The sequence below is a fragment of the Macaca nemestrina genome, chromosome 3 (genome assembly GCF_043159975.1).
Source record: "Macaca nemestrina isolate mMacNem1 chromosome 3, mMacNem.hap1, whole genome shotgun sequence".
In the NCBI taxonomy this organism is placed as follows: domain Eukaryota; kingdom Metazoa; phylum Chordata; class Mammalia; order Primates; family Cercopithecidae; genus Macaca; species Macaca nemestrina.
The window spans coordinates 86,398,657-86,416,615 of NC_092127.1; the positions used below are offsets into that span (position 1 = coordinate 86,398,657).

Sequence of the window (17,959 nt, forward strand, 5' to 3'; positions counted from 1 at the left end):
ATGGTGGTGGGCTCCGGTAGTCCCAGCTACTTTGGAGCTGAGGCAGGAGAATGGCATGAACCCAGGAGGCAGAGCTTGCCGTGAGCCAAGATCGCTCCACTGCACTCCAGCCTGGGTGACAGAGCCAGACTCCGTCTCAAAAAAAAAAAAAAAAAAAAGGCCCTTTGAAATTCTTTATGTCACACATAACATATTATGTAAGACTGAGATGTTGCATCACAAATGCACACATTAAGAAACCAGGTTGCACTCAGCTCCGTGCTCACACTAAGAGACGCTTGCAAACCGCGCCCCGCCTCCCCTGGGGAGCAGCGCATCCTCACTGTGGGCATATGCTATTCGACTAATTAAGTGGAATGGAGCTGACACGATTTAAATTGCACTCTCTCTTTTTGCTGCTATTTTGTGGAATTCACACATGTAAAAAAAAACAATAATGTGACTTAACAATGCAATAAAAGAGAGAAGCTCTAATGGTAGAGCTTTTGTAAATTTCTGGCAATGGGCTTTCTAGATTTCTGGATCTTTTCAGAAGACTCGAATGTAAGCTCCACAGTTGGGCTCTGTAGCTAGGTCCAGATATATCCTTAGAAAGTCATTAAAACCACCCAGGCTGTATGTAAAAATGTTGCTCTCTTGATGATACGCTGAGAAAAACTGTAAAAGATGTAGAGCTTTGAGCTTCTTGTGAAATATTCTCCTTAATGATTGGAGATGATGTATTTCCTTAGTTTGTGATTATAATTTGGTAACTTTCCATAGCCTATAGTCATTTTCCATGTATTGTTATGTGTTTGAAACTGCACTGTAGCAGTTGTAGAACCAAAGTTGTGGGCAATGCACTCCTTATTAGGCCCACATAAATGTTTCCAGGAACTTATACAGACTGTGTCACTCTTCCCTCATCCTTCACTTCATTCATTTTTTTTTTCTTTTTCAGGCCATCATCTCTCAGCAAGGTGACATATTTGTTTTTGATCTGGAGACCTCAGCTGTCGCTCCCTTTGTATGGTTGGATGTAGGCAGCATCCCAGGGAGATTTAGTGACAACGGTTTCCTCATGACTGAGAAGACACGAACTATATTATTTTACCCTTGGGAGCCCACCAGCAAGAGTGAGTTGGAGCAATCTTTTCATGTAACCTCCCTAACAGATATTTACTGAAGGAATCTAGGTTGTATTTTCAGTGGACAATGGGAATAAAGCGTTTCTAAAGCACTGGCTGGAGAGGAAGGGAACAGAGACAAGGAGAGAAGCCAAGGGACATGTCTGTGTGCCACCACCCATCTGAGCGATTGCTCTGCGAAGAGGTGTACACTGAACACTTTCAGGGGAGGCTGTTTACCCAGGCAATGTCCTCAAACAAGCCTGTGCCGGGGTGTCCTGGAATCTCTGCCAGGACTGTTTTTAGCCCTTCACCTTTCAGCTTTAGCAGGACCTGAACCAGTTATAACAAGATGGCCCTGCAGCTGGTTACAAGAATGTGACATGGCAGGATCTATGGAACCAAACGGAAGGTTTTAAGGTGATGTAGGTCTTTCATAGTTGGCTTTGGGGAATACTGAATACACAAATGAAGTGCTTTGTTATTATTTCAGAGGGAATGGCGATTGAAGTGCTACAACAGAGATTTCGTGGTGGTAGCCATATTGATAGACAATTTAGGAGGTTTATTGTTGCTATTTGATTACTGTTTGGGGTAGGACACTTTCTTCTTTTATGGCTTTTGTTGTAAGATATTGTTTTAACAACAACTTCTTTTTTTAAAGGCTGTTAGAGTGATCTTCCTTTGAAAAATGTGCTCACATGGAAATGAATGTCACTGAGATCACTGGAAATTTCTAGGGGTTCTGACATTGGTCATCACCCATGTGGGCTTTAGACTTGGCTAAATCCAATATGCTTTCCAATGCAAAGCCTGCGAATTGGATTTAAACTTATTGGCCCTGGCAGCAAAATGGTGTTCCTTTTAGCCTTTTTATTTTTATTGACTAATTATAAATTGCTATGGAATTGTCTTATTATACATTATTCTGTTTATAAAATTACATTGATGATAAAGCAAATGAGGTAAAATGTTAATGAGTAGCTATTTGGGTAAAGGTATATGGGTATTTTTCTGTGTGTGTGAAATTATATGAAAATAAAAGTTACATAAATTACATTGACAACTTGATATTTCATCTGTGGCTTATTTAACCATTCTATAAATATTCAATTTTGCCCAATACTGTGCTGGGCCCTAATTTCCATTTAGCTGTAGTTATTATTCTGCTTGGTAAACTGGGCGAGTTTGAAGAATCTAAACTAAGACATGTGAAAGGTCTTCTCTGGACACAGTCATGTAAATGGTTATAGAACGGACCAGCAAGGAGTGTCTGGCTTTAAAACTAAGATATTATTGGCCGGGCGCGGTGGCTCAAGCCTGTAATCCCAGCACTTTGGGAGGCCGAGACGGGCGGATCACGAGGTCAGGAGATCCGGACCATCCTGGCTAACAGGGTGAAACCCCGTCTCTACTAAAAAATACAAAAAACTAGCCGGGCGAGGTGGCGGGCGCCTGTAGTCCCAGCTACTCGGGAGGCTGAGGCAGGAGAACGGCGTAAACCCGGGAGGCGGAGCTTGCAGTGAGCTGAGATCCGGCCACTGCACTCCAGCCTGGGTGACAGAGCAAGACTCCGTCTCAAAAAAAAAAAAAAACAAACAAACAAACAAAAAAAACCACTAAGATATTATTAGTGGTTTTGGTTGAAAAATGAGAAGCATTATGTTCAGTGACTCTAAAAGTAGCTACAGACAATCCAGTCTTCTCCTTCAGTATCTAAGAGTATCTTTATTTTATATGTTCACACACACACACACACACACACACACACACACACACAGCCTTATCGAGGGGACTAGGACTTAGGGCTGGGACTCCATAGAGTCTTACTTGATAAATATTATATCATGTTCTTATGACTCTTGCAAATCCCGTTTTAGCAAAGCGTTGCTGCGGGCGGGGAGGTCTGCTCTTCTTCACACCTGTTCGTGTTCTGCCAGGAGCCCTGAGAAAGGGCTTTCAAGCTGATGGGCCAGAGTATACTTTGTAGTTCACCCTTCCTAGTTCTATAACCTGAATCAAGTTATTTAACTTCCTGTGCTCAGTTTTCTTGTGGCTAAATGGGAGTGGTAACACCCACCTTGTAAGTTTGTTTTGAAGAATAAATAAAATAATTTAGCTCAAGGACTGGGCCCCACATTGGCACATAGTGACGCTCTGTAATGGAAGCACCATCCTGGGCCTGAACTTGGTGTCCTGCAGAGGGTGAGGCTTCCAGTCACAGTCTCTAGATTCAAATCCAGGTTCTGAAGCTTCTGACTGTGTGACCTTGGGCAACAATTCAACCTTTTGAACTGTAGTTTCCACCTCTGTAAAATGGAGCTAATGATCCCTCACCTTCAAAGGTAGTTGTGAGGCCTTAACAAATAGGGTCTGGAACAAATTAAAATGCTAAGTATATGGTGATTGTACTTTTTAACATCACATTCATTATCACCCAGTTAGTACAGAAAGCAATAGTAAAAATGAAGTGAAGAGAGGCAAATGGTAAGTTCTTACAGCAAATTCTTTCTGAAAATAATACCAGAAAAGAATAATTTGTAAGGGAAGAATAAATTAAAGGACATAAATATATGCTGACACCAGCTTCTAAAAGAAAAGAAATGTGCCATATACGTATTATTCCCATTAAGGAATAGTAATAGCCCAAACATTCTTCCACAGTTCATGTGTGGCAGTACAGTTAGCCATTTTTTACTTTTTTCATGGATATATCTCACCATGCAGGAATACAGTCTGATGCACTTACTCTTGGCTTTGAGATTCTGATAGGGTTTTTCTGTTAGTGGTTGTATTCGTCCATTCTGGCATTGCTGTACCTGAGACTGGGCAATTTATAAGGAAACGAGGTTTAATTGGCTCACAGTTCTGCAGGTCGTACAGGAAGCATTGCACCAGGCATCTGCTTGGCTTCTGATGAAGCCTTGGAAGTTTACAATCAGGGCAGAAGGTGAAGCAGGGACAAGCATGTCATATGGCGAAAGCAGGAGCAAGTGAGAGAGAGTGGGTGGGAGGTGCCACACACTTTTAAACCACCAGATCCCCTGTGAACTCAGAGCGAGAGCTCATTTATCACCAAGGGGATCTGTGCCTATGATCCAGACACCTTTCAGCAGGCCCCGCTTTCAACACTGGGGATTACATTTCAACATGACATTTGGGTGGGGACATATATCTAAACCATATCCTTAGCTGTGTGAATAATAGGATAAAAAGACCAGAACCCGGTTCTACTGTCATGCTCTTGCAAAGCACATTCCAGAGAGAGTGGGGTGAAGAGAGATCAGTTCCCAGGATTCTATCTTCCCATTTCAGAACAGAGAGAACAATAAAAATCATAATTTTCTCATTCACATTCATGATAACTCTTCTTATTCTCTCTCTCTTGTTTTCCTTACTTGACTTTTCAATGTGAGACATTTTCAAACCATGAGAAGTCACTTGGAAAATAAATAGAAAGATTTTGTTCTCTGTTGGAATGAAGGTGAACTAGAGTGCAGAAGAAATAAAGATATGTTTCCCTAACATTCCTAAAGTGACAAAGACCTGAGATAGAAAGAATATTCTCTTGGGCTATCTCTGGCTCTCAGATATGAAACTTATTTTCCAGCTTGGTAAGATTTAGGGAGAAAAGCAGGTAGGTATTGTCTGCGTGAGAAATTCAAAGCATTTGAAAACATCCCCAGAGTCTGGCTTGACTGAATGCAATCTTATTAATTCAATAAGCACATGCAATTAAAAGGGTTATGCAGAAAAGACAGTTATATTTCCAAGTGAATGGGAGAAATCTTGTTTTCTAATTGATTTATTAGAGGCATGAACCAGAGTAGCATACAAACCTTAAAAATCACTGGAAAACAGGTGTTAAGACAGGTTTATATTCTGCCCCTAGACACTGTTTAACTTAAGGATTTAGTCATTCATTTATCAAGCATGTATTGCAGGCCACTCTGAGCAGGCGTTGTCCTTGTCACTGGGGGTATGGCAGTGAAAAAGGCAGACAAGTCCTAGTTCTCATGGACCATCTATTGTAGGGGAAAGAGTCACTAAGCCAGTGAACGAGGCAATTCCAGCTGGTGATGAGTCCTTAGGGTTAATGTGACGGCGACAGGGGAGCAACATTAGATAAGGCACCATCTTGTTCGATACTTTAGGGAAGCTTTTTGGAAAGTTTATGGTAAAAAGTAAGTGAAAAAATTTCAGTTGAGAAATGAGTCTTTAAAAACCTTTGTTGTAATTAATACATAAGGAAAGAAAAGCACAAAATCAGCCGGTTAGCTAGTTGGGGCTCTGAGTCTGTGGTCCACAAGCTGGGGGTGAACTAACCTGCCAAGACATCTTTAAGTCCTTGAATGGGGCCAGTGAATGAGCTTAGCAAAGAGAAGAGCAATGCATCACTCTTTCATGTTTTATAAATATCTCTCCTTATTTCTGTAGACACGGGTTACCGAATCTTGCCGTGAAAGAAAAGTTTGCTTAACCCCTTAGGTTGGTCTCTGTCTTTAAACAAAATGTATTGAGCTCCCCCGTGTGCCACATCATGCTATGCAGTGATCAAGTACACATGATTATAACAACACCTAAGTTACCTACAACTCTCAGGAAATGAGACATTCCGGCTCACGAACATTTCTGTTTGGGAGCTAGCACTCAGCCCTGCCTCATCATTTAGGTGGGAACAACCCTCTTGTTCTGATTCTGTTCCTGTTACTTTTTGTCGGTTTTGTGAAATTTACTGGTCCACAGCCAGTTGTCGGAGCAGACACTGTTGGCTGGCCACCTCACAGCCAGATCCTCCTCCTCTCTGCTAATAGAGGTGGCCGTGTCCAGCCTCAGAGACTGAATCATAATTTGTTATTCTAATCCCAGTCCCCTTTGCCAGTGATTGAGGTAGGGTTAGGCCCATGACACATTTCAAGAATGAATCATAAGTTGATGTCTAATGTGGGGTTTCTGGGGGAAGGTTTCCCTGCCTGATAAGAGATAGACCTGAGGTGAAACTCTCTGCCGTTGGGTAAAATTGAGAAGTTACTTGAGGGCCTGGAACACTTGGAGCTGCTGCAGCCTCTTTTTGGTGACCTTAAAGAAACATTTTTGACGCGGGGTGTCAGAGATGTTTAGCTGCTAAATTAACCCTGCAACCTTCTAACTTTGGTCTTATTATAACATGGTAAAAAATAAAGGCTTAATTGTTTAATCTTGGAGTCAGGTGTTCTGATTTTACAACTCGAAGCATCCTAATTGATACAGCAGTTAAAGGTGCGGGCATTGAAATCAGACTGACTCGTGTTTCAGTCCCAGATCCACCAGTAGTAGGCTGTTCTTCACTGGATACAGGCTACTGAGCCTTTCTGTGCCTTAGTTTCTTTAAACACAGGAATAATAACAGTATCTGCCTCATAGGTAAATTGTGAGGTGTAAAGGAGATAATGCATAGACTATTGATAGCACATGATAACTATCCACCAAATGTGAGCTATTACAATTATCATTGCCTCTGTGTGAAGCCATCAGAACAAACTTAGGGAGGTGGGCAGAACTGAACGTGTGCAGGCATGGGTGGTGGCTGTGAACAGCATCAGCCAGGGGAGCTGGGGGTGTCGGGGGCAGCAGTGAGCCTGGGAGAGGAGCAGGTAGGACCTGGATCCCCCCACACCCTGCCTGGTCATCCTGAAGATTTAGGTCATATTTGGCCAGCAGGTCATGGTCTAGACTATGTTTTAAAAAGTTGAATTACATGCTAACATTTAAAAAGGGAAAGATTCCATGTAAAATATAGATATATCTATCTCTGATCTTCTTGTAATGGTAGTTTTTAAAGCCCTTATTTGTTTAACCCACTTAGAGTCAGGCATTCTCATGTTATAATTAAAAGCAGCCTCGTGGATAAAGGCATGGGTCTTTGAGGTCAAACAAATCTGGGCCTTGGAGAGGGCAATGTGGGCACCTGGGTGTCCTATTAGCTAGGGGATGCGTCACCTACTTCCTTGTGCTGGGATGCTGCTGTGGCAATGGTACCTCTAGTGAGGAAGGCTGCTGGGGACATAATTTGCCAAAGTGGGTGAAGGAAGGGCCCCTGTTCTTTTACAATGAGCTCTCAAGCCAAAGTGGGTGACTGGCCTGCTTCCCTACCCATATTTTTGGTATTGGAAAGAAAAGATTTTTAACTAGTCAACTTACAAACGTGAGTGAGATTTTGCCTTGTCAAAGATCCAAACTGTGTGTGCATGCATGTGCGTGTGTAAGTGTGAAGGCTGCGTGTGGTGCAAGGGCTATGGGCTCATGCTCTGATACTGAACCTCCCAGTACTGGCCTTGGACCAATCACTTAACCTCTAAGCCTCAGTTTCCTTATCTTGAAGGTGAGATTAATGGTAATAACTATCTCACAGTGAAGATTAAATAAAATAAAGATATAAATGTAGTAAATGCTGGTTTATCAATATCATTCCTCAAAGGATAAGGCTGGTGGTGGCTGGAGGGATCAAGCCTAAGAATCTTTCATTCTGCTTGCCAAAAGGAAAGAGCAACTTAAGCGTTCTGTACTAAGGGAAAATAATCATTAGGCTTCATGACCTGAGTTGAAGGAGAAAAATTCAGGCAGAAAGCTGAAGAAATTTCTAATTCCTTTTTTTGGTAAGGTTTTTCCAATTTTACAGAAGCAATAAAATAAAATAAAATTGAGTAGTACTAGGCAAGCCGGCTGTTGGATGGTTGTGCAAAGTTCTGCTTCTTCCAGCAGAGGCCTCTTGTGCTCAGGAAATGAGGCTGGTGGTGGGTGGAAGGGACTGCCCTGGGCCAGGGTGCTGGCTTCCTGGAGGCTTCCCCAGAGTATGGGGCGTCTGCTGCCTTCAGTGAGGGGAGGGGAGTCTAAGGAAACACTTGCAGGGCTGCTCCCCAAACCCCTCACCTTCTGGGCTTCAGGGAGCGGGATGCCAGTGCCCCAGAGGAATGCATGAGTGTGAAACTACCTTAAAGAAGGAAATAAAGAGAAAGAGAGAAAAGGGAGGGATGAAGGGGGAAAGAGCTGGGAGAAAGAGAAAAAGAGAAAGAGAAGAGTTGAGAGAAAGAGACTAGGAGAGAAAGAGAAAGGAAAAAGGAAGGGAGAGAAGAAGAATGAGAGAGAAAAGGTTAGAAATGGTGAGAGAGAAAGAGAAAGTGGGGAGAGAGAGGTTGAAAGAAGGGAGAGAAAGGAAGACAGAATAAGAAAAGGAGAGAAAGGAAAGGAGAGAGAAAAGACAGAGACAGAGGGAGAGAGAAAGGGAGAAAGAGAAAGGAGGGGGTGAGAAGGAAGGGAGGAAGGAGAAAGAAGGAACCCAAAGGGCGGCTCTGTTTGCTGAGCTCTGATTTCTTTCCTGGCTCCAGGGCTAATAAAGGCTGAGCACCAGCATAGCTGGATCACAAGGTTCAGATCCACAGAGCAAATTTGTCCACTTTCTGCCTGCCTTTTGGTTACAGACAGGTCCCAGACTTAACAATGGTTCGACTTATGATTTCATGACTTTTTGACTTTATGATGGGTTTATCAGGGTATTAGGTGCACTTTCGACTTATAATTGGTTTCAGGACATAACCCCATTGTAAGTGGAGGAACATGTGTATTTCATTTCCATCCACTGTTGCTACCTTGGCAAAAGGGTGGCATATAAATGCTTTTTAATTCAAATTTACTTACTATGGATCTATGAAAACTTGGCACCAAGCCTCCTGAATAGATGATTGACAGAGGAGAAATCAGATGAGCTATTTAAAGGCTCAGTAACAAAACAATCAGGAAAGAACCAAAACTGTGAGCTATGGGCATGATTTGGGGAAAGGAATTACATTCTGCTGATGGAGGGACCAAAATGGTCCTTGGCCCACACGTTGTGTGCATATGTTGCTCATCATTCAAGATGTGCATTTGGCTAGGCAGTAAAGGAAGGCAGGGCCAAATGGTGGCTTTGACCTTCCCAGATCAAAACTGGGCTGGAGAAGAATGCTAAGGACTGCCTGCATCAATCAGGCCTGAGAGGTTTGCTCATCCATGAGCATATACACACTTCCTGGTACACATGGTCTCCATCTATTGGGGAGGTAAAACTCCCCCTGCTACTGTGGTCACAGGCAGTAGTGGTGGAGGGGCAGGGGCTTCAGGACCTAAAGGAAGAGAACAGGAATGTTGCTTTTTGGCAGCCCTGCTCCTGCAGCAGGACCTGTCTGTGGGATTACGATGGGTCTTTATGGGGATGTCATTTCTGGTCCCTTTGGCCTCTCTAGGCCAGGCTTTGCCTCAGCTGTGAGGCAGGATTCTGCATTAACATGGGTGGCCCATGGACAGCTTCTTGGGGGTCCTGGCTTGAATTGTTGAGGGAAGGTGAAGGGACACAAAGAAATGGCAAAAAGAGGCAAGTGGTGGAGAAAAAAAGCTTCTGGGGCTCCCAAAGCAAAAGGAATGGGGCTGGAAGGAGTGGGTAGGAGGAAGAAAGTCAGCATGGACTCAAGGCCTCTTCCTGGGCCTGTTCTTGGGGACTGGTGCCAAGCATGATGTGTGCTGAAGTTGAATTAGTTTGTTGAGGGAATGCTGGCTTCCTGCTGTTTGGCCACCCTTGGATAATACTTCAGAGCCCCCAGTTGGCAAGCTTCTTCCCTCTCCTGGGCATGACCCACCCCTTCGAAGCAGTTGTGTGTTCCATGACGCACTGCTGCAGCGTGAAGCCAAGGAGCACGGTATGTGGATTGAAGACTGAGTCCTGGCCCAGCCCTTGCTCTTTACATTAGACCAGGGACCTTCCAGCATATCAGCAACTCTGTCCTGTGGAGAATGGCAGGAATTAAAACCCCTCCCTGTTCACCTCTCAGGTTGCTATGACAGTCAGTACTTGAAAATATTTTGTAAATGAAAACATTCACATTTAAAGTTTTTATTTTTGCTAATTTTTTCAAAATTACAGAAAAAAATTATTTCAAAAGACTAAGGGAACATTTGCATTTGAATAAGGTGATAAAAAGGGATTCTGAAAATTAAAAAAAAAAACCCCATGATATGAAGTTTTTCATTCGATTTTTTTTTCTTTTAATTACATTTATTTTAATGCTGAATTTACTCCCGTGCCATAAGTTTTTGTTTCTTCAGTTTCTTCTGGGATATCTTTTTCTTCTGGGCAACCTCCTCTTCTGGTTTAGGAACAATCTGTTCCTTTTCAGTAAGGATCATCTCAATGTGATAGGGAGAGTTCATATATGGGTTAATCCGACCATGAGCTCTGTAGGTCCATCGGCTCATCTTAGGTGCTTTGTTCCCTTGGATATGCTCGATGACCAGAGAATCTACATCTAAACCCTTAAGTTCAGCATTACTCTTTGCGTTTTTAAGCATGTGTGCAAAAATTCAGCACTCTTTTTGGGCCACCGACCTTGTGTCCAGCCCCACTGCTTAGCCTGGGCACACCTGCCAACTCCACCATTGTAACGTCGGAATGGTACGCACTGTTTCTGTAAAGTGACATCTTTCAGATACTTCATGGCTTTTCGAATATGCATACCCTTGGTGGCCTGGGCAGTTTCACGAGTGTTCTTAAAGTGAACACGAAGATTGGAACCTCTTGATTTGCATGATTTCGTGGGGTTCTCCGGGTCAAGTGAATAGCGAACCATTTTCACAGATTACTTCAGGCCGCTTAGGGAAAGAGCTTCATTCAATTTTTTAAAGCCAAAAAATAAATTGTGCATTATTGCTTTAGGAAAAGGAAAAAGGGAACTGTGAAACAGTTTTGAAATGAAGAAAATATCTATCTCTTTTCACCAGGGAACAGACCTAATAACCTGGTTGTCTAGTATTGGGCATCAACTTATAGCCTTCCCTGACCTGATGTGCCCCCAAAATAGTCCTCAGGGTTCCACCTCACTGTCTTCATCACCAGCTCTGCTTCCTGGATCCCAAGAAGGAATCCTGGGAGAAAGGGTTTTGAGAATTTCTGTTTCATCTGCTATCCTTCTGGCCTGAAGAGAATATTATTTCCACAAGAACCAATTTCTGCTCCTTTCCAATTTATCTGAGAAAGTGGGAGCCAAGGTCTTTCCGGCTCTCTGCAGATCACAACCAAGATAAACTTGCTTGTCCCTTTCTTTTGGGTAGGATCTTGAAGGGCCAAGGCCTCTTGAAGAATGCTAACCGTGGTGTCTACAAGCCCAGGACTTCTTGTGCAGCATTTAAGGAACTATGGAGCATAGAGGTTGGAGAGCAGAGATCTCTGTGAATTAGTGTGAGGGCAACAAGACGTAGCTGCTGTAACTCTTCCCCAGCCTACCTGCCCTCATATCCTTGATCATCTCTGAGGATTTCCTTAAGAAAAACTGTGACTTTGTGCTTACAATGCAATCTTCATGCTTAATCCTAGGAAATGATTTTGCCTTTAGTAACGGCCATTTACCATGATTGCAGGTGACTTTCAGAGTGAATGTCTGCATACAAGTTGGAACTAGAAAGAAACTTATGGCTCATCCTCCCTCAGGGAAGGGATTTTGACCTGTGCTAAAGACTGTGACCTATTCCAAAATCAACAGCTCTCTTAATACTGGGAACAGAAGTAGACCACCCTCCTATCTTCACTGCTCTTAGTGTGACCAAGGGACTGAAGTTTTTCTCCAGCACAACATGAGAGGAGACGACACATTCAAAACTCCCTCACATACTTTTCTCAGCATTTTTCTCCTGGCTGACTGGGGCTATCACCCTTAACAAGACCTTAGGAGCCAAGCGTTGGAGGAAGAATGACTGTCAGCCTGGATCCCTGCGTGGCTAAGTGGAAGAGAGACACTACTTACCCCTAACCCTGCTGCAGTGTTGTTACTGGAGTCAAGTGATCCTGCAGTCATGCCTCTCATGTGTCTCAGTTTCCCCATGACCACCCACTGTAGTGCCTGGCAAGCAACAGATGCCCAAGAGATCTTGATTTAATACGTATCTTTATTCTTTGAAGACTCTTGTGATAGTTCAATGAAATAATCACTTTGGAAAGAGATATCAATGTGGAAAAGCTAGTTGACAGAAGTAAGACGATGCTATCTCACCCCCTTCCTCCCTTTCATCTTAAGAAACTTGAAAACTTGTTGAACTATTCATTTGTCCAGGGTAACAGAAAAAGGCTATTGTGGACATAATGAAATCCATAGTAATTGAAGGAGATCCATTTAATTTCAAGCCTCTCCCCAGTGTCTCCCCCAATTCCAAAACCTAATCACAAAACTGGAAACCAATGGACAGGAACTTTAGTCTCTAGGATTGGTATTTACATGAAGCAGCCAGCCACAGTGAGGCCAATGGAGAAGAGACACTCTCACTTTGTAGGCGTTCAGAAAAAGAGAAAAACTTGAATGGTTTAGGAAGGTGATCTTTAAGATCTTATCCAATCCCAAGTTCTGTGATCTTCAAGAAAATAAACAGAATTTTAGTTTCATCCTGTTTTGACTCCTGTGCCTCCCATGTCCATTCCCTGGGGAAGCACAAGTCAGAAAGAGAATTTCCCCCAAAAGCACAAAATAGGAGGCTGAAAGAAATGCAGTAACTTTCAGTCAATGAATAATTCATATTTAAGCATCCTTGCCTCTTATTAGGGGGAGAATCAAGTCTCCAAGCAATATGTCCTTTTAGTTATACTTTGGGTACATTTTGCATTTTGGTTGGGTACATGATGACTCCATCATGTACCCAATGGAGTACATGTATAGGACTGTAGGCATTTTTCCTTCTCTTTTAAATAAAGCATCTTTTTGTCAAAGGACTGCAAGCCTCACTAAAGAATAGTCTTTGGAATCAGACGGGCCTGCATCTGAATCTGGGGTGAGTTATTTAATAACTTCAGATCATTCATTTCCTTCTTATAAACTGGGGTTAAATATATACCTTATGGGGTGTCTTGAGAATTACCATTAGAAATTATTAATCCAAAAAGGCTGGCATGTAATAAATGCTCCACGCTGGCTGGATCTTTCCCCTCCTCTTTTTTTTCTGCTAAAATGTACAAAGTCCAGTTTGTGCGGCTGCATTCCATGGTGGTGACCAGGAGCGTCTGTGCCACATTCAGCTACTTCAGGAGACACAGGTAGGTAAATGAGCAGCAGCAGGGCTTCGTTCTGCTGAAAAGAAAGACCGCTGATCCTGAAAAAGTCTGGGTTATGCCTGCAGAGTATAGAAACCTCAAAAATGACTGAAGTTCTGAGGAAGCTATTTTTAAATGGCCTCCTGCTGTGACACAAGCTTTCTGGGAAGGTTTATTTCAGGCCCATTATAGCTTTCCACCTGAACTCCTGCATTCCTTTTGGTTTATCTCCATCTGCTGGTACAATATGAAAGATACTTTCACAGAGACCCAGACAGCACTGGTGGCCTTGCTGTTGCAGCACCACACAGAGGTTCAGGCCAGCACTGAGATCTGGGAGGAAGAAAAAGAAGTTTCTGAGACAGAAGAGAAATGGGGCTTCTTATGAAAGAAGGGGAATGTCATTTTTCTATCTTGGCGTGAGTTACTTAGTTGTTCCTCCTCCTCAAGTCAGCTTCGCTTCAAGTGAACTTCTGGTAGGTGAGCTGTCAAGTTGGAAGCCTGGAGCATGGTGACAATCCACTCCACACTTAAGGCTTAAAACCTCAACCATTATTTAATTTGCTCACGAATCTGCAATGTGGGCAGGGCTCTGCAGCACAGCTTGTCTCTATTCTGGGCAGCATCAGCTGAGGCAGTTTGAAGGCTAGATGGGGTGACTCAGTGGCTGAGGGCTGGAATCTTCTGAAAGCTTCACTCCCTTACACATCTCTTGGTTGATGCTGGCATCGCCCGGGGTCTCAGTAAGTCTGTGGACTGAACACCTGCACTTGGTTCCTCCATGTGGCCACTTGGCTCCCTCAGAACACAATGACTGGCTTCTAAGAGAGAGGGCCCAGCATGATGGGGCAGAAGTTGTTTTCCATTTTATGACTTAACCTTGGAAGTCACTTAGCATCTCCTCCGTCCTTGTCACAGGTCTGCTAAGATTCTCAGAGAAGGAACCCAGGCCCCTCCCCTCAGTGGGAGGAGTGTCAGCGTCATGTTGTAAGACAAGAGGCCTCGTAGTGGCCTGCTGGAAAACAGTGATCTGCCACAGAAAGGAACCCGCAGAGGAGTGGAGGCATGGGCTGCTTGTTGGAAAATTAAGAATTAAGGAAAGTCAGAGCTGTATTTTTTCACTTTACAGAAACTTCACTTTACAGTGGGGCTGGGTAGGGGTGGAGAAATGGCAATGTAATAGAAAACAGAAGTAGAATTTTCCTTGAGAATCTATTTATTTGGGAGATGCTGTAAAATGAAGAACCTGCACTGCTTTTACACCAGTGAAAAGTTTTGCTTAAAAAAGCCTTCCCTATTTCAAGATTATTTATCAATGACGTCTGGTACTTCCAATATTTTTATGGCTTAAATTTTGACATATTTGGAAATTATTTTGATGAAAGGAGGGAGGCAGGTGTTCAGATGGATTGTTTTCAAGTGAATTGCCAGTTGGGACCTGTGTTTATTGAGTGATATGGTTTGACTGTGTCCCCACTCAAATCTCATCTTGAATTATAGCTTCCACAATTCCCACGTGTTGTGGGAGGGACCTGGTGGGAGATAATTGAATCATGAAGGCAGTTTCCCCCATACTGTTCTCGTGGTAGTAAGTTTCACGAGATCTGATGGTTTTGTAAGCGGGAACCCCTTTCGCTTGCTCTCATTTTCCTTTTGCCTGCTTCCATGTAAGATGTGTCTTTCACCTTCCGCCATGGTCGTGAGGCCTCCCCAAACACGTGGAATTGTGAGTCCATTGAACTTCTTTTTCTTTATAAATTACGCAGTCTCGGGTATGTCTTTATCAGCATTTATCAGACTAATATATTGAGTAATCATCTTTTTCTCATTGATTTGTAATTTTACTTTATCATGTACTAAATTCCTATATATTTTGGAGCCTACTTCTGGACTCAATTATTTTTATCTGCCTTCTCATCAAGATAATGTCCCATCATGAGCTCTGGAGCTAGACAGAGCTGGGTGTAAACTCAGATGCAGCTTAGCTATGGTTTACTTTAAGCCTCAATTTCCTTCTCTGTAAGTTGGGTTGTTTTTCAAGATTAATGGTTCAATGTGTTGTACAAAATTGTTCTGCATGGTTCCCAGTACCTGTGCAAGCAAGGTTCTCGGGGAAACGGACTCGGAGTTGGAAATTTATGTGTTAAATGTTTTTCTGGAGTGCCTTCAAGATCAACAGCTATGGAAGGGTGAGAGAGTAAGCAGCATGGGGAGACGTAGAAGTTGAGTGCAATGCAACCTCAGCCACTCTAATGGGAACCCTGAAGTTTAAACAGCCCTTCAGTGTTGTCCCGGGTTGGACAGGCTTATTCATATGCCCACACTGATCAATTTGCACGGGTGCCACTGTGGAAATGGATACGGCCTAGAAAGACATGGCTCTCTGCAGCAGAGGCATTCCATGAGGAAGCTGACAGCTAGAGTGCACCACCAACAGACCAGTCCTTTGTCAAAGGAGAATTCTGGCTGTGCATCACAGTGTCGACCATAGTACCTCGCTCAAAAACTTTGATTTTTTTCCCTCTTCCCTGACTCCCAACTCTTTCAGAAGCAGTTCAGCAAAGCTTCATGCTGGAAGGCTCCTAGTCCAGGGCCCTCTAGTATATGGAAATTTTAACACTTTATCACAGAAGTGTGGAGAAGACATTGAAGAGGTGTAGCATTGTATAAGATGGAGGAAAGTGAGGTGGCACAATCTAAATACGATGAGCTGGGTATGGATTTGACAAATCCAAAGCTTTCATCTTAGGTTAAAACACTTTCCTTTCGATCATTATTTGTTCATTTCTAGATTAAAAAATTGACTCTAATAGGCAATGTGAATGTGATAACCAGGCTATGGAATTATCCCATGATTATAAGGAAGCATCTTAGAAAAGTATTTGCACAGATCAAACAAGGTGAGGTCATCAATTTGCTTTTCCTTTTATTATAAAAGTAAAATAAAAAATAGCATTTATAAATCCAACATTTTTTCCTTTAAAGTATTTGATCTAAAAAACATATTTACAATAGCAAAATGCAGAAAAGGGGGAAAATACCATTTTCAGCGATGATTGTAACCATGTTTAAATATTGACGAGTACTTTTTTTTTTTTCAAATCAGAGAAATAACCACATTAGAAAAAGCAATATGCCTTTTTAAAAAATGGCACGTCAAGTGACTCTCATTTTAAAATATCCCTTTTCTTAACCCTTAATTTGAATGCAAAATGATGCTGTGGATGGTCAGAAGGAATGCCAGGTGGGGACAGTGATACCTTTAATGACAATAGGAACGTAGCAGAGGGACAATAGCAATGACAACAGAAAGCAGCTGTGATCCGGCAGCAGCCGGCAAAGCTTAGTAAGCAACCTCATCCCCAGATGCATCCGCTCAGCCAGTGCTGTGATTGCTAGATACTATCTGTAAGTGAACCAAACTAAAATTCATTTATGAACCAAGAAAGGAAGCCAAGTTGAAGAGGTCTCGAGTTATATCGAGAATGATTCAGGCAGGCTGGCTCTCTGAGCACCTCTGGATGCGCTTCAGCTTCTGTTTTGTGGACAATGCAGTAGAATTTTAGGGCTTTGGTTTATACGGTGTGGGAAATTGTCTGCAGGCTAAATTTTGCCTTCTAGAGGTCCTTCCTGCCCATAATCATGGGGCATTTTGTTGAGAGTTAGCAGTGAGCCACCACTGGTCAGAGACTCAGTAAAGCTGAGTTTGCGGAAGGAGGTCTCCACGCCGCTGTCGCAGACACTGTCGCTGTCTCGGAGCTCATCTGAGGGGAGAAAGCACAAATTCACTGGGGGAATGGCCGGGACCAGGCAAAGCCTTTGCTCTCATGCACCTTATGCTCCAGACGGGCTCCAAGTTTGGCTCTAAAAAACTCATGGACTATTCTGTGGACAACTCTTGCCCACCGGCTTCTGCCAGCCACACATCCCACCTATGCCACCCCCACTGTCACGACTGCTCACCGTGCTGGGAAGGGCAGAAGGTACTGTGGGACATACTGCGAGGATGTTATGAATTAGCCAAATGTCAGAATTAGCCAAATGCTTTCACATCTTCCTCCTGCAATCTAGTCTTGTGTTTGAGAATCCTTTCTGAATTCTCTTCACTCACAGTGGACCTTTTCTTCCCTTAGAAATCAGGTGTATTTTTCCAACCACCGTATTATCTATTTTATAGCTGGGGAAACTGCTGAATCTCAGCAAAATAAATTGGTGACAGAAGCAAGAACTAAAAATTAGCTCTCTGGGCCTCATATGCTATTACAGCATACATTGCCTTGAAAACATTTTTGGCAGCTAAGAAGTAAAATGATTTTAGTGAAAATGAGTCTATACTGGAAAATCAGGTTGAATTCCTTTTGTTGATAAGTATCCTTAGGGATATGACCAAGGCAAATGATTTCCTATACAGTGAGTAAGGAAACGGAAGTCTAATATACACTAATCAAAATGCTATCTTCTTACGTATCAAATTCCAATATTAGAATATTAAGACTTTAATGCCAGTGGCATGACTATCATCTTGGTATTGATTGATTTAATCAACCAATCTTTATTTGGTGTCTATTATGTGCTACAAACTATGAGATATTCTAAAAATAACTACAAATTAGGGGCTTAATGCTTAGGTAGGTATTTACTTTTTAAAACAATATAAGTATTTGTTTTTTTTTTTTTTTTTTTTTTGTTTTTTTTAAATATCTGTGCACAAGGAGCACTGGGTAGTGACTCAGGAGATCTGGGTTGTTTTCCAGCGGATACATTATTCCTTTCT

The 17,959-nt window shown here is 42.6% G+C and overlaps 2 protein-coding genes and 1 pseudogene across 3 annotated transcripts in view; 1 reads left to right on the plus strand and 2 right to left on the minus strand.

Moving 5' to 3' along the window:
* LOC105486341 (mannosidase beta) overlaps positions 1 to 2,175 on the plus strand; it is a 135,490-nt gene extending 133,315 nt beyond the window's left edge. The window contains exon 17 of the mRNA XM_011749197.2: positions 941 to 2,175. Coding sequence (XP_011747499.1) covers positions 941 to 1,165 — 225 coding nt within the window. The 3' untranslated portion in view covers positions 1,166 to 2,175. The remainder of the gene's footprint in view (positions 1 to 940) is intronic.
* Positions 2,176 to 10,134: 7,959 nt separating this feature from the next.
* On the minus strand, positions 10,135 to 10,791 carry LOC112427470 (large ribosomal subunit protein uL22 pseudogene; annotated as a pseudogene).
* Positions 10,792 to 16,085: 5,294 nt separating this feature from the next.
* LOC105486337 (nuclear factor kappa B subunit 1) overlaps positions 16,086 to 17,959 on the minus strand; it is a 123,121-nt gene continuing 121,247 nt past the window's right edge. For both annotated transcript variants that reach the window (XM_011749189.3, XM_011749190.3), the window contains exon 24: positions 16,086 to 16,949. In XM_011749189.3, coding sequence (XP_011747491.1) covers positions 16,789 to 16,949 — 161 coding nt within the window. In that variant the 3' untranslated portion in view covers positions 16,086 to 16,788. The remainder of the gene's footprint in view (positions 16,950 to 17,959) is intronic.